Genomic DNA, 21,656 nt, shown 5'->3' with positions numbered 1-21,656 from the left:
TGGTTTTTTTCAACTGATATATAATATTTTTCATTTTTCTAAGAACTTATAAAGACATCAGTATAAATTGTCAACTAATATCTTAACGCAACACTTATAATTTTTTATCTTAACACTCACACTCACCTGATATGTAATGTGTTTTTTCTCACTTAAAATTTTTTGTCCTACTCCCAACACTTAGAGACATTCTATATACCAAAAATTAAAAACCTAGGTCTATCTCTCAGCTCACTTCTCTGTCTCTCTCTCACAAAACTCTCTCAGCTCATCAGCCTCACACACTCGCCGTCATCATCGCCACTCCTAGACTTCATTGTGAGTTCGTCTATCTCTTTCTCACCCTCTGACTCTTAGCCTCTCCATTCGCAAACGTCAAAGAACAACCTGGCCAGTCGCACCCCAGCCTCTCTCTTGCTGTCGCCGCCACCGCTTGAAGATCCTCTCGACAGGTGAAGTGTGAATTTCTGGGTAAATTTGTTTCTGAATTTTGGGTAAATTAGTTTGGGGTGCGACTAAAAATACTGAAGTATTTTTGGGTAATTAGGATATCTGTCATCCTAGCTCTCCTAACAAATTTAAAAATACAAGAGAAGATGTAATTGAGATTCTCTGTGCCGTTTGGATCTATAAGACATGGGTGCTTCTGGTAGTTAATTACTGGATGGGGCTCCTTGTTTGACTTACTTTGTTGTGTTTTAGCAAATTATAAATTGTGCATTTCATTTTTCAGGTTTACTTTGTTCGTATTAGAAGACATAACTAGCAGCCCTTTTTACACATAAGGAATTGCTAACCTAGGTATATTTCTTAATTATTTACTTCGATCACATTCATGCTGTTGTTCAATTTTGGTCTTTTAATTTTAAGCTTGTGCCCTTAAATATGACATAAGAGTTGTCCTAGTATGCATATAAGTTTTTTATTTGAAAAAAATTGGGGGAACAATAAAGTGGCTAGTGTAGATTTCTGTATGGTACACTTGCTAAGTTTTAGGAATAATAGGTTGTCCCTCTAAGGTCTCTTATGAGTTTTTTGTTTTCCATATATAACATATATGTTTTGAATCTTATATGTAAATTGTAGTACATGAATGTTTGTCTGTTAGGGTAAAATTAAAATGTATTAATGAGTATTTGTTTCATAAAAGGCTAGGTGAGAAATTTGCATTTTAATTTGACTGCACATTAATATTGAATTGGCTATTGTCTCTTTATGTGAAGTTAATATCGACAAGTAAGGGCAATGGATAAAACCTGGATGCATGCTGATAGAATGACTAAGGAGTATGAGGTGGCAGTTGAGGATTTTTTGACATTTGCATTAGGGAATGCTACCAATCATAAGTACATTCATTGTCCTTGTGTAAAATGTGGGAACTTGAGTAAGTTTACCATTAAGATAGTAAGGGAGCATCTTTACTTTAATGGTATAAACACGCGATATAAAAATTGGATATGGCATGGTGAGTGTGCTGCCCCCTACATTTGTGGAGTCAGAACATGATGTATTTGGGTCCGAAACAGTCAACATACGAAGGTGCATTTGATAATTTCAATGAGAATCCGGATGAGTTTATGAAGTTTGTTGAGGAAGGAGATCGGAGAGACCCTTATACCCACATTGTCATAATTACAGCAAGTTATCTGCCCTAGTCAAGTTGTTCAATTTGAAGGCAAAACATGGTCATTCCGACAATAGCTTTACTGATATGCTGGTCATCTTTGGAGATATGCTTCCAAAGGGTCATTTACTTCCCTTATCTACATATGAGGTGAAGAAGACATTGGCTGCTTTAGAAATGGAATATGAGAAGATTCATGCATGTCCGAACAACTGTATTTTGTATAGAAAAAAATATGAGCATGACACAAGGTGCCCTAAGTGTGATCTATCTCGGTGGAAGGTCAACAAGGAAGAAGTTGAGAAGGAATGGGTGGCAGCAAAACTGTTGTGGTACTTTCCACCTATTCTAAGATTTAAACGAATGTTTAAATCTTGTGAGACTTCAAAGAATCTGACTTGGCATGCTAAACACAAAATGAGTGACGGCATGATGCATCATCCAGTTGATTTTCCAGCTTGGAAGTTGGTTGACCAAAAGTGGCCAGATTTTGCAAGTGAGCCTAGAAATTTAAGGCTTGCCCTTTCCGCTGATGGGATAAATCCGCACAATTCCCTTAGCAGCCGGTATAGTTGTTGGCCCGTACTTTTAGTGACTTATAACCTTCCTCTTTGGTTGTGCATGAAGAGGAAGTTTATGATGTTAACCTTGTTTATTTCTGGTCCTAGGCAGCCGGGAAACGATATAGACGTGTACTTAGAACCATTGGTTGATGATTTGAAGATCTTGTAGGAGGGAATTGATGGAGTGCACGATGGATTCAGAAAAGACATTTTCTTTTTGAGGGCTGTACTTTTGTGGACATGCAATCAATGATTTTCCTGCTTACGGTAACTTGTCTAGTTGCACGGTTAAGTGTTATAAAGCATGTCTCATTTGCGGAGAAGACACAGATTCGGTTTTTTTGAAACATGGTAAGAAAACATGTTTCCAAGACCACAGAAGATTCTTGGACCGCAACCACCTATATTGAAAACAAAAGGCTGCTTCTAATAACAAGCAGGATGATCGTGAGGCTCCTACACCTCTAAGTGGTGAAGATCTCTTAGAAAAAGTTTCTGGAATCAATTGTAACTTCAGGAAGACTAAGTCAACTAAGCCAAAAGGTGGTGAATCCCTTTCTTCAAGTTGGAAGAAAAGATCAATTTTTTTTGACCTTGAGTATTGGAAGTCACTTCATATTCGACATTGCTTGGATGTAATGCACATTGAGAAGAATGTGTGCGAGAGCATTATTGGAACTCTATTGAACATTCAAGGGAAGACCAAAGATGGTGTGACTGCTCGTTTAGATCGGGTGGAAATGGGAGTTAGACTTGACTTGGCACCCGAGGTTGGGAATAAAAGAACTTTTTTGCCAGCAGCTCCATATACTCTTTCTAGGGTTGAGAAACAAACACTTTGTAGGTGTTTGTTGGGTACTAAGGTCCCGGAATGTTATTCTTCAAATGTACGAAACCTCGTATCTATGGAAGAGTTGAAATTGTTTGGTTTAAAGTCTCATGATTGCCACACGTTGATACAGCAATTACTACTCGTCACCATACGTTCGGTGCTACCCATCCACGTGAGATATGCAATAACAAGGCTATATTTCTTCTTTAATGCTCTTTGCACTAAAGTGGTTGATGTGTCGAAGTTGGATAAAGTGCAATATGATCTCGTTGAAACTTTATGTTTGCTAGAGAAGATTTTCTCACCTTCGTTCTTCGATATAATGGTGCATTTAATCGTTCACCTTGTTAGAGAAGTTCGATTGTGTGGACTGTTTTATTATAGATGGATGTATCCATTTGAAAGAGGCATGAAAGTCTTAAAGGGTTATGTACAGAACTGTAATCGACCGGAGGGCTGCATTGCTGAAAGTTACATCGCTGAGGAAGGTGTAGAGTTTTGCTCCGACTATTTATCTGATGCAATAGCAATTGGAATTCCTCACTCGCGGATGGGGGCACAAAACAACAGTAGACCTTTCTCAGGGGCTAAGGCACATTTAGTAGACCGCGAATCTTGGGAGCAAGCACACTGAACTGTATTGGAGAATGCCTCAGAAGTCAAACCTTATGCCGAATAAGTGTATTTATCCACCACTTAGACTTATAACATATTAAATTTAATTTAACTTCAAATCATCATTGTGATGTTTTTGTTTGGAATCTGTTGGTAGAAAACACAAGGCCTACTTGAAAGAATTACATTCAAGTAAAAAAAAAAGTGATAAGTGGTTGCTAGAAGCCCACAACCGCGAATTTATCTACTGGTTACGTCAAAAGGTATGTTATTTTGTTACCTTTACAAAGCTTTGACTGTTACAAAATTTTGGTGTTTTGGAAAAGTTTTACAAAGTGTAACTCAATCTTTGTTACCATAGGTTTTACTTCTAATTGAACTTGGAGAGATGGAGATAACAACGTCATTGAGGCAGCTAGCTCAAGGTCCACCAATGAGTGTGCTGAAGTATAAGGGTTATGAAATTGGGGATTGCCATTTTCACACAAAGGCATGGGACAGTATGCATTATGTCCAAAATAGTGGGGTTAGCTTGGTGGTGAATACAATTCAGGTGGCGAGCGCGAAAGATAAGAATCAAGTCTACACTGACATGGTTTTCTATTGGGTTATTCAAGAAATTTGGGAGCTAGATTATTGTGATTTTTGAGTTCCTTTGTTTAAGTGTATGTGGGTAGAGAATAATAAGGGCATAAAGACAGATGACCTAGGGTTCTTATTGGTTAACCTTAATAGAATAGGTCACAAGAAAGATATGTTTGCACTGGTTGCCCAAGTGAAGCAAGTCTTTTATGTAGATGATCCACTTGATTCGAGCTGGTCAGTCGTGATTGCAACCCCTAATAGAGACTATTATGACTGTGCTCAAGAGGATGATTTAGGGAACAATGTGATTGATCATGAGTCCTTTACCAATGGTCTTCCATCTGTTGAGGAATTTGATGAGCTGATGAATGAGGATGACACCACTTACAAGAGGCCTGATTGTGAGGGAATGTGGATAGATCACGCAAATAAAAAGAAAAACAATGTAATAGAGAGAATGTAATAGAGCTACTATTGTGCATTATTTGCAAAAAATGTAATAGAGAGAATGCATATGTAATGGTACTGCTGCTGCTGGTTGTGTTAAGTAAATTATTTATATGTGTATTTTGTATTTGTGATCTTTTAATTTGTTTATGTGGAATGGTATTGCTGCTATTGTGCATTATTTGCATAAAATGTAATAGAGATAATGTATGTGTAATGGTACTGCTACTGCTGGTTGTGTTAAGTAAATTATTTATATGTGTATTTTGTATTTGTGATCTTTTAATTTGTTTATGTGGAATGGTACTGCTGCTATTGTGCATTATTTGCATAAAATGTAATAGAGAGGATATTATGTATAATAGTACTGCTGGTGGTGGTTGTGTTAAGTAAATTATTTTTATGTGTTAAGTATATTATTTTTAATACCGACTTTCTTTGTTATTCATATGGAACAGGAGCCAGCTGCGAAACAGAAATGACCACACCAAGGAAAAAGAAGAGTGCCAAGTGGAATGCCAACTCAACATAGCTGGCCAGAAAAATTGTTAACACAGCCAAGTGGAAGGCCAAAAAGGCCTCATCACCAGCCAAGTCCAAGTCCAAGGCAAAAAATGCCTTCTCATCTAAGTCCAAGGCAAAAAATGCCTCATCACCCAAGTCCAAGGCAAAAAATGCCAAGTCCAAGGCCAAGCAGACTGGTCGTGGGATTACAACCATGCACATAATTGTTGTGAAGAAAGTGTAGGGAATAAAGATGAAAGTGGAGTTTAACTCCCATATCGCACCTTGCGGAGATACACGTTCAACTTTGATGTTGTACATTAGGGTTTTGGCCCGGACCACAGTGCTAATCATTTATCAAAGCTGGCCAGCTGAAGATGACACCATAAAACAGAACATATGGGAGGATGTTATGGTAATTATAAAACCTTAGAATTGAACTTGCAACTGCACCTTCCTAGCTTTTAGCCTTTTTTACTTTATTTAGTGGATAACCATGTGCTGTTTTTTCATGATCGACTTGATGTAGGGTGCATTTGAGCTGGACCTGTCAAACAGGAAGCATGTTTTGTCGTCCGTTGGCATCAAATGGAGAACATTCAAGACTATGCTAACACGCAAATACATTCTCCTGTTCATAAACAATGAGAAGATGTTAAAATCACCACCAAATGAGTATAAAGGCATCGAGCAAGTCTATTGGGATCAGTTTGTTGCTAGCAGGGTTACGCAGTCCTTTATGGTATGTTATATATGTATGAAATTTAGATTTATGTGTTTTGACTTAACTCACTGGTAGGTACTTTATTTGAGAATATGGTGTTGTCTTAATTGTAGGAAAAACACGAGGCTCAACGTCAAAGAACCCCCAAGAGGAAGTATCATCATAAACTTTCACGAAAGGGCTACATTGGATTGGAGGAGGCTTTGGTAAGATTCTTAACAATCCATCTGTTGGCAGCATTTGCCTTTTTTATAAGCCCATAAGTCCTGATATTTTTTTTTAATAAGGGCCTCTATTTTTAGTGGTTTTAATTATAAACTTATAAATTGTGCATTATTTTGATTATAACTTAGAGGAAAAAAAGTTTTGGGGAAGATGACATCAACCGTTCAGTCCTATGGAAAAGGGCACGAGAAGACTCTAATGAGAAATTGGATGAGGAAGTTTCTGAAGTAGTGAATATCATTGTAAGCGCAAATTTACATTGTACTTATACATGACTGTCATTGCTTATTCATTGATAAGTATTTAAATTATGCATTATAATGTCAGGATGATTTGCTGAAAAGAAGAAGAATATAGAGTTGAAGGTTGAGGGTGCTAATGATGTGCTGACAATGACTTTAAACACACATGAGCATTCTGGTAGGGTCAGAGCAGTAGGTGGGATTGTCAACCCTCATGTGTACTTCAGCATACCTAAAAAACCGAGGGATATAATTACAAAGAAAGAGCTGATTGCAATGTTTATGAAGGACCGTGAGGGGCTTTTGGAGAGGCTTGAAATATTAGAGAAGAAAAAACTTAGTAATTCACTTGTTACACCAAAGATGGTACCTGCAGGCCAAGGTATGATGTCCGATAAAGCAAGCTGTGTTTATGAGGACAAGGCTAAGGGTGTGGATGTCGAGGTGAAAAAGAAAGCTGCTGATGTTGAAGAGGTTGATATTGCAGAAACTGTCAAGGTAGCTGCTCCCTTTTTTCATTATGATAATCCTGTGAACACTTGTAAAAATATAGCTTAAAAAATGTTTGCCTAGAGTCTTGAACAATGTATCTTTTATTGACCGTTCTATAAGTTTTTAGACCTTAGAATGTATCTTCATTATTCTAATGAGTGTTGTTTGTTTTTTCTTAACACCCTAGAAACCAAAAAAATAGGATCCTGTCATAAGGAAACAGTACGTTATTCAAGATGTCAGAAGCTGGCAAGCAAGTGCCTCCGAACTACAAGGCCTTGTATCGTTTTACGTGTGACGCGATGGGCACAAGTGGAAGAGCTATTGCTGCAGATTTAGAGGAAGAATTCTTTGGGCATGTCTGACGTCTATACATCTTGAAAGAGAACATTACTTCCATCATAGAGATGCAAGAATTATCGGCCACGAGCATCGTGCTTTACATGAGGTAATTGTACTTGCTGATTCAATGAGTATTTTCTCTAATATTTAAGTTATGATCGAGTGGCTAGTAGGATATGAACTAATTGAAATAAATAATTAGGCACCTATATGAAAAGGTTTTGAACTCACACATGGAAGAAATGGTTGGATTTGTGGACCCCTTGCGCATCTCAGTTGGAGTAGGAGACTCACAACAACGATCACAATATTTAGCAGATCGCTTTCATATGGACAAATCAAATCGTGTTTTTTTACTTCCATACTGGGTAAGTTTCTGAAATTACTTAACTATTGATTAATTTTAAGCAGATTGTGTTCATATGGGCAAATCAGATTGTACTTACTGATTAATGTTAACCTTTTCAAGGGCACACTGGATTTTGACCATTATCAATGAAGACAAAGATGCAGTTTTTATCATGGACCCTCTTCCAAAGAAAAACCATGACAAAGAATGGATGGCAATTGTCAACAAGTAAGACTTTACTTTTATTTGATTCATTGTAACCACTCTTTTTTTTCCTAGATTTATATACCATCTTTGTTTCAAGACGTATAATTAAAAGTTTTAATTTTTATTGATTAAGTGCTATTAGACACTTTAATGGACTCACGAGTAGGACAAACAAATAAGAAAACGCCCCATTGGAGGCATCTATTCGTAAGTCCTCGATCTTTAATGTCATTAACCTTAATTTTATTTGTCTGACAAGTCCACGTATGCATATGGCTTGAATATTAACCGTGTGTGCCATTTTTTCTGATCATGCATAGTGTCCAAAGCAACCTGGTGGTATTGAGTGCGGTTACTATGTGATGCAGTACATAAAGGAAATTATTGAGGATACCAACCTTGATTATGCAACCAAGGTCAGATTTCCAATCAATAGATCAAAAACATATCTGGCCCAAGATTGTATTGCGTTTGTGTTGTTCATGCATTTGAATTGAATACTTAAAGTATGGTTTGTAATATATGCAATTGAATAATCTGATATGCCTTTTGTCCTTTAAGTGGTTCAATAAAAAATGTATACGTACTGCATGCATGCCCAAATTTTTGACTAAATTCAACTTGAAGAAACTGTATCTTTGATGTTTGAGAGAGAGAGATTTGAAATGTGAGAGTTCGAGTAGAGAACCTCTGGTGCTTTGTGTCATATGATTACTATATATTTTTAATTTGAAACAGGGTTGCAGCTACAGGGACAAGGATTTGGTGCTTTTCTTATAGTGTGGTCTCTTTGCAAGGATAAGCAATTTTCTTAAAAGCACACATATGCATGAAGCAGGGAAATAGGAGGGTTGTTAGGCAGCAACTCATTTTGTAGTGCTGTGTAGTTTCATTCAACTACTCTGACTTGTTTTTATTCTTTATGCATATGCATGTTTAGTTGAAAATTGAGATTAATAAGGCATGCATGTATTCAGTATATAGAACTTATGAGATCAATGAATTTGTGATTAAATTTAAGAATATATGTTTCTTTGATGTTTTCAGTGGTCCAATATGAAGACCAAGTGAAGCGGATACACACAAGATCAAATAGATGAGGTGCGTGTGGAATGGGGAGATTTTCTGAACAATTATCTTTAGACCGACTAGTAGGTAGTGTGCGTTTTGCCTTTTTTGTGGATAGAAGAAAGCTGTCGTGCATGCTCATTTTTTGTAAAGCATGGAAGAAGATTGAAGATTTGGTGCTTTTAATTAGATCATACATGTTGCCATGAATATTTTGTAAAGGATGGCAGAATTGAAGATAGAACTAGCTAGCTAGCTAGACATAGTGTTGATTTGCAGATTAATTAGGCTAGGTGCTGCCATGCTATTTTGTACATGTGGGCAGCGTTTGGTACATTAATTACAACTTGTTTTGGTTTTGTAAAGGTCTTAACATGCAGGGTTTAGACAATATTGCCTTAGTTATTAGGCTGGTGGTATGTTTAGACCTCTACAAAACAAAAAATATATATATGGTTACCTTGTTGGATATTTGTAGGCAGCTTTGAATATTGTTATTGGTGATTATTGAAATATATGGAATAAGAATGGAAGATTTTATGGCTGCACAAATTTATGGCCAAATTTATGTACATGCTCAAATTTATGTATTGATATCCTTTTTTAGGTGAAAAAAAACTGCTATAGCAAATTGTATTCCAATTGTTTTTGTGAAACCGACATACTAAACGATATCAGTTTTGGACTAATAATTGATATTTTATAACGCTTTGATATCAGATTCTTTCTCAGATCTGATATAAAAACAATGTTTAGATGTCAGGATCTATTCCATACTTGATATTGATATCAAGATTATGTATATTAGATTCTACCATAGATCTAATATTAATACCATGGTTTTATATCATACTCTACCTCAAACCTGATATTGATACTGGGTTATAGGTCAGTATTAGTATCAAATACGATATCTATTGACCAGAACTATTGATACTCAGATTTTACAGATGTCAGAAATAATATCAAATCGAATATTCATTTTGTATTTAGGACATCAGGTTGAAAAAAAAAAAAAGGATATATAAACAATGTTTACAAATCAGTTTAAAACTTATATCTAAAATATGAACATTAGATATCACGACTCGCTATATCGGATGGCTACCCAATTAGATATCAGTCCACAACTGATAAATATCGACAATTTTGTAGTAGTGTGATTAATATGCTTTTCTAATTAAGGACTTTGAATACAAACTATTTGAGTTGTTATCATCTTCAAATGAAATGTTATCTCTATAGCTTTAATTTATCTTAGAATACTACTTGCTTCTCCTTCTCACAATTAATACTTATTCCTAAACTTTATTTGCTAGGTGGAAATGATTCCTCTTTCATTTCAGTGTTCAACACTATTTCGAGTCAGTTCACAAAACTCGAGCACAAGTGCATTCAAGTATGGAAATAATGTACCAATTAAGCACCATTTGCGAAAGTGGTGTCTTGTGAAGAAAGAAAGTCTGACGGACCTGTTAAGCTCTATGATATAAAGGTTAACTACTGGAAAAGTTCCAATTTAAGTGGTTGTGACAAGCAAACATACAAACCTTTGCCCGAGGATTTTTCTTTTAACTGTTTCTGATTTACAAAGGGTAGGAAGGTTATGTGCCTTTGTAGCAGTCACTAATGTTTCAAAAAATAAGAATGAAGATGATAGCACTTCTCTTTATTTGAAAGTCAAGGCACCCAAAAACTTTGAAGTCAACAACACCATTCAGGCATCACTTTTTATGGTGAATATCACCCCTAACAAAAGAATGTACATGGGAAGCGTGTTAGAAGTTAATTCGTAATATTTTAAGAAGTAGCATTAAGTGTTTTGTATACTAGAACAACTGTATGTCAGAGAGGCTTTTTAGAATTCCAATGTCTGGGAACAAGTCCAGAAAAATTTCTCTAGAAGTCTGCTTTCCTAGTATAAAATAGGAGGTTGTCTGTAGCATTCTTGAACTAAGAAAAACGCTCAGAACTCTGCAAGAGCAGCAGCTCTGCAGCAAGAAGAAAAACTTCATCCTTTTGTATTGCTCTTCTTCATGAATGAAAAGTCATTTGATGCATTTTCCCTCGTACAAACCTCATAATTTTCCTACTACGATTCTGTTTTGCCCCAACAAAGCGTTGCACATGCACAAAAATCCAAACATTATATATATCTAGGTATTTCTATGCACTAATTCATTCGTAAGCTTCATGAACTCTCTAGCTCTCTCACTCTCTCTTGTTGAGAGAAATCTCACATTGAAAATTTGAGGGTCTTGCTAATGGCTTATAACACTACAAGAAAAAACACTTTGGGCGACGAACTGATTCGTCGCCCAAGATTTTAGGCGACAAAATCAGTTCGTCGAGACTTTGGTTGCCCAAACCATGACGCCCAAGACTTTGGGCGACGACCGTATCATTTTTGTCGCCCAAAGCTACCTGGGGAGACGAATTTGGTTCGTCTCCTGAGGTGACTTTGGGCGACGAACCATAAGTTCGTCGCCCAAAGTATGTTTAGGCGACGGAATTGTTCGTCGTCCAAAAATACTTTGGGGGACGAAAATGTGGTTAGCCGCCCAAAGTCACCTCAGGAGACGAACCAAATTAGTCTTCCAAAACGACTTTAGGCGACGATATTTTAATTCGTCACCCAATGTTACTTTGGGCGACAAAAATTTCGTCACCTAAGGTTTTTTATCTTTTATTTTTTAAAATACTTTGGGCGACGAAAATTGTAGTTCCTCGCCCAAAGGGACCTTGGGAGACGAAACCAATTTGTCACCTAAGGTTTTTTTTTTTTTTTTTAATTTTAATTTTTTTTTATCCCAAAAACTATATAACAAAAATGTATTAATAAATTTATATATTAACAAAATTTATAAATAGCAAAATGTATAAATAAATTTATACAACCGCTTTGACCAATGAGCGAGGTCGGTCCAATATTGACATCTTTGTTTGCTTAAAGTTCGTGTAGTACACATGTCATGATCATCTTCTCCATATGCAGAGGGATGTCATTGTTACATAATCACGATGTTATCTCTGAACCTCTCTGCCTCTCCAGTTTCATCAACTTAATTTCTTTGCTCCTTTGATCTTTTAGTTTCCAACTGCATATATGTCTTTGTAGAACAAGTATGTTTAATTCATTAAATATCCTGATACATATATAGATATATGTGTGTGTGTGTGTGTGTGTGTGTGTGTGTGTGTGTGTGTGTGGATAACTATAAGAGTGGTTTCAACCCCAATACTGAGATTGATCTTACAGTCTAAACCATCAAACAAAAGATTATCAAAATCAGGAATGGTTGTTCCAAGATATTGACCACGCATCACAACCAATAAATTTTTATGCATTTGATTCATTCACCACTGTAAAACACAGAAACTATAACCAATTCACTAAACAATGATCATATTGAGGAAAAGTTCAAACTTTCTAGAATTGACCTATCATCTTGTTACACCAAATGAAGCTGAAAACAATTAATCTTTGAGCATTCAAAGAATGCATGATCATACTTTACGGTGAATAATACAAGATGAAATTTTATGGGAAAAGTTTTCACAGTTGACCTACTGAATAGATCCAGTGATCATTAGCAACAAAGAAGATATGACTATAAAAAATTACTGCAGGTGTCACAATATTTAAAAGGATGTAATCTTATCTCTACGATATATTTGCAACAATCATGATACAAACCTGAATCAGGCATTTAATAACAGCACCATTCTTCACATAAAGAGGCTTTTTTCTTCTTAGCTTTCTTTATCATCGGATCAATTTCCTCTAGCAGCTCAACAATCTCATTCTTCAACAATAGTGTGAATATGCGGGACAGCTTTATAGCCAACTGTAAAGATTGCCTAAACAGAAGCAAAGGATGCAGTACTTTAGACATTTACATATACAAGTTCACCAACCAATATCTTTAACAAATAAAGGAAAATAACATACTAGTCAAGGATTATACATTGTCTAGCAACGCGAGGATCTGCAATTGGGCTTCAAACTCAGTAAGAGAATGAATTGGATTTGCTGCAATAAGAGAAGCACAATTTAGATCAAAAGATAGCTTGTTAAATAATCAAAATAAATAAACCAAAGATGTAAGAGAACATCATAAAGTTAGCAAAAACACCACATACAAAGTGACAACTGAGAGAGAAAGAAAACCATAAATTAAAATATAAAAAAAAACAGAAAAACCCACAAATAAAAAAAAAAAATAGAAAACCCACAATCGGGTGGGTTTGCTGCAGGTGGGTTCCGGTGGGGTTGCTGGTCGGGGTAGGGCTTGCTGGTGGGGAATCGAGAGAGGCGGAAGGGAGAGGGGAGAGAGAAAGATAAGGCCAGGGAGGGTTTCGATGGGGGTGGGGGTGGGTTTCGGGGAGACAGAAAGAGGAGGGGGTGGGGATGGGTTTCTGGGAGAGAGAAATAGGAGGAGCTGGGTTGGATTTCGGTGGGGAGGGCGGCAGTCGGGGAGGGAGATGGATGGTTGGGCCTGGGTTGAAGCAGGGGAGAGGAAGAAGACATAGCAGGGTAGAGAAGGAAAAAAAATAAATAAAGAAGAAGAAAAGCAGATCTGGGGAGTGTTTATCGAAAAGACTTTAGGCGACGAAGCTGATTTCGTCGTCCAAAGGGAGTTTAGGTGACAGAATGTTCTATTTCGTCGCCTAAACTCCCTTTGGGCGACGAAATCAGCTTCGTCGCCTCAGTGTGTGAAATTTTTTGCGCGAGTTAACCCTGCCAATTTTTTGAGTAAAATTCGCACATAAAAAATAAACTAGACTTTGGGCGAGGAATCTATAGATTCGTCGCCCAAAGTATATATGGCCCTAATACCATTTTTTGCAAATTTATAATTTATATTTAGTATTTAAAATATATATATAATAAATCATTATAATAAGATTGTATACTTAATTATAGACAATAGGATTCTAAATTTTAACTTAATTACTAAATTATATTTATAATTTTAAATATATACAAATATAAAATAATTTCACTGTTATCTAACTTCTACATCTCCGATTAAGCTAATTTTTTGCATGAATGATCTTTGGGTGGGGAACTAAAAAATGAACGGTTCAGATCGTTGAAAACACATCGAGATGTAATCATCTACATATAAATGAACGGTTTCGACAGTTGAAGAGTATAATTTTATCAATTCTTTCATTGAAACCTTGTTATTTCAATAATTGTGAAGACCACAACGTGATTTCAACGATCAAAAAAGTTCATTTCTATGTTCATACTCAAAGATCATTTCTGCAAAAATTTGTCCAAATCGGAATTCAACTAGCTATTGAATTATCATTATAAAAACCACGATCGTTAATTAATTCGACCACCGTTACCTAACTTCTATATCTTCGATTGAGCTAAATTTTTGCAGAGATGATTTTTGAGTAGGGATCTAAAAAATGAACAGTTCAGATCGTTAAAAACACGATCGCATCGTATTCTTATACCTAAATATAAATGCACATAAAAAAAGAACTAGACTTTGGGCGAAGAATCTAGATTCGTCTCCCAAAGTGACTTTGGGTGAAGAATATATAGATTCCTTGCCCAAAGTCACTTTAGGCGAGGAATAATTTCGTCGCCCAAAGTATGATCCTAATTAATACCATTTTTTGCAAATTTATAATTTATATTTAGTATTTAAATATATATAATAAATTATTATAATAAGATTGTATTCTTAACAATATACAATAGGATTCTAAATTTCAACTTAATTACTAAATTATATTTATAATTTTAAATATATACAAATATAAAATAATTTCACCGTTACCTAACTTCTACATCTCCGATTAAGCTAAATTTTTGCAGGGATAATCTTTGAGTAAGGAACTAAAAAATGAACGGTTGGGATTGTTGAAAACACGATCAAGATATGCCCATCTACATATAAATGAACAGTTTCAACACTTGAAGAATATAATTCTATTAACTCTTTCATTGAAACCTTGTTGTTTTAATAATTGTGAAGACCACAACGTGATTTCAACAATCGGGGCCGTTTATTTCCTATGTTCATACTCAAAGATCATCTCTGCAAAAAATCGGCCAAATCGGAATTCAGCTAGCCATTGAATTATCATTAGAAAACCCACGATCGTTCATCAATTCGACTACCGTTACCTAACTTCTACATTTTCGATTGAGCTAAATTTTTGCAGGGATGATCTTTGAGTAGGGAACTAAAAAATGAACAGTTTGGATCGTTGAAAACACAATTGCATCGTATTCTTATACCTAAATATAAATGCACATAAAAAATGAACTGGACTTTGGGCGAGGAATCTATAGATTCGTCTCCTAAAGTGACTTTGGGGGAGGAATTTGCATATTCGTCGCCCAAAGTATGGTCCAAGAGCATTTTGGCCCGTAATTTTAGGCGACGAACACTATATTCGTCGCCCAAAGGTGCTTTAGGCGATGAACACCATATTCGTCGCCCAAAGTGAGTTTGGGCGACGAAAATATTGGTCGCCCAAACCTTTATTGGTTTAGGCGACAAATGTTAGATTCTGTCACCCAAAACCTATTTGGGCAACAAATTTGAGTTCGTCTCCCAAAGTTTCGTCGCCCAAATATCTTTTTCTTGTAGTGTAAGGGTTTGGGCTACTCCTCTCACTGTCAATTGGTTTTGGGATGGATGCCTAGATTCCTTCATGGTATCAGGGCAGGTTATCCACGTGATGTGCCTAATGGCCACACGTGCTCCCACGTCACCCAATTAAATTGTTCACGTGTTAGGCTTAAATGACGCCACACGTGCGGGGGCGTGTTGAGAAAAATCTCACATTGAAAATGTGAGGGCCTTGCTAATGGCTTATAAAGGGTTTGGGCTACTTCTCTCATTGTCAATTGGTTTTGGGATGGATGCCTAGATTTCTTCATATCTCTCATCTAATTATATTCCATGCCCCATCATTCTCATTTATTGTTGAGACTAACTTAAAATCATATCCTTACAGACTGAGAACAATTATTATATGAAAAAGCAGGCTGTTCAGAGTTTCTTCGATAAAGGTCGGTTATGAAGTTATTACTAGAACTGGATGCATCCCAAATTGGAGTTGTTTTGTCCTACCTTCAAATGATGAATTGGGCTACCAAGTCTACTGTAGAACTTATAGGAGGTTTACCTGGGACATGAAAAACTAAAACAATTGTTCTGCTTTTTAACCAATCACGAACTATGAATCGTAGGATTCTTACTTGTGCCCCTACAGAAGTTACAATAACTGATGTTGCTTCTCAATTTCTAAAGATGGTGATCAATAAAGAGTCTTGTTATAGGTTTCATAATTCTCTGTGAGAAACTCTTCTATTTGGGAATAAGGAGCCATTCAAAGTTGGCTCAGACATGGAGAAGATATATTTGGATTACCATGTATGTAAAAAGGCTAGCCAAGTGCTTAGGACCATAGACTGGTTGGAGGGATTGCTTTGCTTCCATGATAGGCTTTCTAGAATTAAGATTGTGTTGTTGGAGTCGATTTCAACTCCAATATGGTTTTGGTCACCTAGTTGCAGCAGGAAACTTGCAGTTCAAGCATATACCGAGAATTTCATAAGGATTACACCTTGCAACCTTATATGGATTATGTGTTAGTGGTTATAGAGGCTAAAGGGATTCCTAGTTATTATAGGACAATGAATTAGTATACTAAGTTAATAAGGATATCCTAATGAGTTTGGTTATGGGATTCGAACTCTTAGGATCAGTCAATATATATATAAAGCATAGATCCCTTTGCACATAGCATATACACAAAAGGTCCTACTCCCCATTACGTTGATAGTGTTAAGGTGTTGCAGTGTGAAGAAGGTCTAGGCTTACCTTTACTCGACAAAATGGATGCTGCTATGGTGAATTCAGGTTAGTGTTCCATTCATACAAACCTCTAATCAACATGTGGTATCAGAGTATGGTTTGTATGTTCAGAAACATTAAGTAAAATCAATAATCTGATTGTTTGTGGAAATCTGTGGGGAATTTTATGTTAAAAATCACTATATGCATGATTCTTGAAATCAAATATCTCTGTGTAAATCTGTATTGCCATGAAAGTCATATTTTTTTGTACTAACAGTTTTTATGCAGCAAGATTATTATGTTTGTTTTTTGGTTTTGGGATTTTTGAACACTATGGTTCTTTGTGTTACAAGTAATAAATCCTAAAATCAAAATCTTTGGAAATTAATTGACCCTATCTTATTATCTTATATCTGCATGCATGTTTATATATATATATATATATAAATGCATGTTAGATAAATTTTGACCTTAAAGTTTACTGTCAAATTATCTGCAAAAGACATGATCAAGTTTTGGAGGGTTCTTGGATTAATTAAGCAAGAAACTCGCAGCCTAATTAACTCAAGAAATCTTCTAAAACAACAATTTATTGATTAAATTGCATGATCAACACATGACAGGTGAAACACTTATCTGCTCATAAGTGATCGATAATTGTTTCACTGTGGTCAGTGTGATGATGGCTGGCATAGATGATGAATTTACATAAAGAGATTTATATGAAACAACCAGAGGGTTTCATTCAAGAAGGGAGAGAAAGTTTAGTTTGCAAACTCAAGAAGTCAATCTATGGTTTGAAACAAGCATCAAGGCAGTGGTACCTTAAATTTGATGAAGTGATTCAATCTTTTGGTTTCTTTGAGAACCAAGTGGATGAGTGTATCTATGTTAAGGTCAGTGGGAGACATTTTGTGATTTTAATATTATATGTATATGACATTCTGCTATCTAGTACTAATTTGACTATGCTGAATCACACTAAAACTTTCCTATCTAAAAGTTTTGATATGAAGGACATGGGAGAGGCTGCATATGTGTTAGGCATAGAGATCAATTACTCGAGATAGGGAGAAAGGGATACTAGGTTTATCTCAAAAAGGCTATATAGATAGGGTACTAAAAAGATTTAATATGAGCTTTTGCACTGGTACAAATTTGCCTTTAGGAAAGGGTGACAAATTAAGTAAGAAACAAGCTCCAATTACTGACCAAGATAAGCTAGAAATGTAGTCAAGACCCTATGCTTCACTTGTGGGAAGTTTAATGTACGCTCAAGTCTGCACAAGGCCAGATATAGCTTTTTCCATTTCTGTCCTTGGAAGGTTTCAATCAAATCCGAGGATGGCTCATTGGGTGGCAGCTAAGAAAGTAATGAGATACTTGCAAAGAACTAAGGATTACAAGTTGTGTTATAAAAAGAGCAATGTATTAGAGTTGATTGGATACACTGACTCTGACTTTGTCGGATGTCCAGACTCTAAAAAGTCCACTAGCAGTCATGTTTTTCTATTTGCAGGAGGGGTAGTCTCATGGAAAAGTGTTAAGCAGTCTACAGTGGCATCTTCAACCATGCATGCTGAGTTTATTGCATGTTATGAAGCTACCATTCAAGCTGTATGGTTGAGAAATTTCATTTCCAGTATAAGGATTTTAGAAAACATAGAAAGGCCTATTCAAATCTAATGTGATAATAGTGCTGCTGTAGATTTCACCAAGAACAACAAGAAGTCAGCTAGTACTAAGCACTTGGATTTGAAATTTTTGTTGGTAAGGGAGAAGGTCAAGTCAGGATATACTCGGATTGACCATATTGGTACTGACATGATGCTTGCAGACCCACTTAACAAAGGCTTTCCTAATTCATTTCATAAACATGTGGCTAACATGGGATTGGTTTCTAGTTTTGATCTGCAGAATTAGTGGGAGCATCGTTGTTTCTGCTATTTTTCTTCTTTGTTCTGTTTTGGTTAGGTATTAATTAAAGTTTTATTTTGGATGTTTGGATAATTTTAAGGAATTGCAGCTTGTTATTTTTTCTGGTTTAAAGTTTATGAAATTGATGTTCAGTTTTGGTTAGCATGTTTCAGTTTTGACTGGTTTTATTTTACTGAATAACAATTTCATATAAGGAATATAAGTTGCATTATAAATATAGTTGTCTCTTTAGAGACATGAGGCAGATTTGTAATATAGGATATGGTAGAATTTTTATTATGCATTTCTATATGCATTCGAGTGACACTTCAAGAAACACATTCATTATTTTGTTTTTACATTGTCTTGTTGGAGTTTCATGTGGTTATGAGTGCTTGTATGTCTAGTTTCTAAAGCTCAGGATAACATACTCAATCCAAAAGTTTTTGAAGCTCTGTGCAAGAACTCATTTCTGACAAGGGACTTGTGGGAACCATAATTCAATGGAATTCTTTGTGCACTAAAGGGATGTGCTAAACTGCATGTGCATCTATTTGACCAAGTGGGAGAATGTTGGAGTTGATTTTAACTCCAATATGGTTTTGGTCACCTAGTTGCAGCAGGAAACTTGCAATATATTCAAGCATATACCGAAAATTTCATAAGGATTACACCATGCAGCCTTATATGGATTAAGTGTTAGTGGTTTATAAAGGCTAAAGGGATTCCTAGTTGTTATAGGACAATGAATTAGTATACTAAGTTAATAAGGATATCCTAATGAGTTTGGTTATGGGATTCGAACTCTTAGGTTCAGTCAATATATATATAAAGCATAGATCCCTTTGCACACATCATATACACAAAAGGTCCTACTCCCCATTACGTAGATAGTGTTAAGGTGTTGCAGTGTGAAGAAGGTCTAGGCTTACCTCTGCTCGACAAGATGGATGCTGCTATGGTGAATTCAGGTTAATGTTGGGGCACCAATGAAGGAGCAGCACCCAAAACACCAGGAGTAGAGGACCATGAACCACGACCCGGTGAGGCTGGCCAAGAGGGCGATGCAAAAGAAGGCGGACCATAAGAGGAAGCAGCAAAGGGAAAGTGACCACCACCACCTCGACCACGCCCACGGCCTTGGCCCCAACGACCACCACCACGATAGCCACCACGGCCACGATAGCCACCACCACGGGAAGAAGAGAAAAACTGCTGTGATTGGGAATGAAGGGGCGGCGGAGGACGAGGTTGCTGCTGCACAACAAGAGCATGGGAGGAGGCCTCAACAGGAGAAGAAGAAGGCCGAATAGCATGGGACTCAAAGGAAAGAATTCAAGAGCGAAGGTTCGAAAAACTAGGAAGCGGATCAGTGTTGAAGATAGTAGTGACAAGCATATCATAGGCAGAGTCAAGACCACGAAGCGTAGTAGTAACAAGATCAGGATCAGAGATGGGCTGCTCAATGGCTGCAAGAGAATCTGCAAGAGTTTTAACTTGCTAAAGGTACTCAATAATAGACTTGGTGCCTTTCTTGATTCCAAGAAGTTGAAACCGAGTGGTGGCAGCATTGGCGATGGACCGCTGAGAAAAGTGGCGTTGAAGGCAATCCCAGACAGCCTTCGAAGAATCCTGACCAACGGCCATAGCAAGAATAGGTTCAGTGAGAGTGGAGGTGAGATAACTCATAACAAGTTAGTCTTTTTGAAACCATGGGGTATAGGCCGGATTAACCAAAAATTCATTAGAGGGAGGAACAGGAGGAAGAGTCCTGCTAGGAGCCGGAGATGAGCCATCGATGTACTTCCATAAATAATGACCGATAAGAAAGGGTCGCATTTGAGTCGACCAAAGGAGATAATTGGAGTCTATAAGTTTAAGGAATGTGGCAACATTGGGACCAGAGGGGGAGGAATTATCGGAGGTCGACATGAGAGAAGATGGAGAAGAAGGCGATGGGGTAGCAAGAACAAGGGTTTGCGGGTGAGAAGGAAAAAGAAAATACCTAGGAAGAGAGACCTAAGCGTCTGATACCATGTGAATTATATGATTCTTATTGAACAAATATTTGGTTTACATCAGGTATTTATAGAGTACAAAGATAAGGGCTTGACTTAATCCCCAAGTAATACAAGGCAGTAAAGGGTAAGTATAACAAGACTAGGAACTTAGTGCTACAAGACTACGGTCATTAACACATTCATATAAATCTCTACAATCAACATATGTTTCTCATTACCACCAGGACACAAAAGTGGGACAGTTTCTTGAATTTTTCAGAGAAATATTTGTTTCTACCGCATTGCCACTACGATGTTGCATTGGTATCTTATGTACCCATATTGAAAAAAGAGACATTTTGGAACATAATTTCATGCACATGGTTTCTGTTATTCTCTTACTTGATTCCCTTGAAGTTTTGTTCACTCAAGAATCAAGATAATGTTGATTCTGTAACATTGGAAGACCTTTTCTCTCTCTCTCTCTCTCTCTCTCTCTCTCTCTCTCTCTCTTTCTCTCTCTCTCTCTCTCTCACACACATCTATCTAACTGAAAGGTTGTTGTTGTTGTTGCTGTTGTTTCATCTAAACAGATGAGTCCTCGTTTAAACTCCTCTTGTAATTTTCATTGTCATTTTTTATGTAATTAATTAATTATCTTCTACTTGTATCTGATTATTATGTAAACTTTCTATCTAACTGAAAGTAGTCTCTCTATCTGATTTTATATTTTATTTAATGAGCAGCAATACGAAGAAGAGATTGGAAACTTTTTGGATGACATTGATCTCCCCATAGCTGATGAACTTGCAAGCAAAGGAAAGTTTAGACAAGAATCAAGGATCGATGACCATATTCCATGTGCTTGCCAAATCACTTTGGTCATCGGCTGGAAAAAAGGGTTGGCCCATCAAGGTTTTCCCATAAGTGAAAAAACTTCAAACAAAAGCGAAGGAGGAATTTGCAAGAAGGGAGGAAGACAAAAGCTTCTACCATGCTGTTTGCACAGAAAGCTAAGATCATACTCAGTGGGATAATAGCTTGGTACTCATGAGAGATCAAATGATTGCTTCTCAGAGACA

General features: G+C 36.6%; 1 protein-coding gene across 1 annotated transcript; it reads left to right on the top strand.

The window, feature by feature from the left end:
* Nucleotides 1–1,245: 1,245 nt before the first annotated feature.
* LOC147292396 (uncharacterized) lies at nt 1,246–4,682 on the top strand. The gene is made up of 7 exons (XM_086230311.1): nt 1,246–1,404; nt 1,676–2,190; nt 2,293–2,352; nt 2,705–3,640; nt 3,792–3,897; nt 3,996–4,134; nt 4,312–4,682. The coding sequence occupies exons 1-7, from the start codon at nt 1,246–1,248 to the stop codon at nt 4,680–4,682; spliced, it is 2,286 nt and encodes a 761-aa protein (XP_086086437.1).
* The last annotated feature ends 16,974 nt before the right edge of the window (nt 4,683–21,656 follow it).

This window comes from Dryas octopetala, chromosome 2, assembly GCF_963921425.1.
Source record: "Dryas octopetala chromosome 2, drDryOcto1.1, whole genome shotgun sequence".
NCBI classification, from domain to species: Eukaryota; Viridiplantae; Streptophyta; class Magnoliopsida; order Rosales; family Rosaceae; genus Dryas; species Dryas octopetala.
The sequence above is the reverse complement of the archived record's forward strand: the minus strand, read 5'-3'. Positions and strand labels throughout refer to the sequence as shown.

Coding starts and splice junctions, on each gene's coding strand:
- LOC147292396 (XM_086230311.1), top strand. CDS start 1,246: ATGGATAAAACCTGGATGCATGCTGATAGAATGACTAAGGAGTATGAG. Junction 1,405..1,675: donor GTAAGTTTACCATTAAGATA/GTAAGGGAGCAT, acceptor TTCAATTTGAAG/GCAAAACATGGTCATTCCGA. Junction 3,641..3,791: donor GTAGACCGCGAATCTTGGGA/GCAAGCACACTG, acceptor ATCTGTTGGTAG/AAAACACAAGGCCTACTTGA.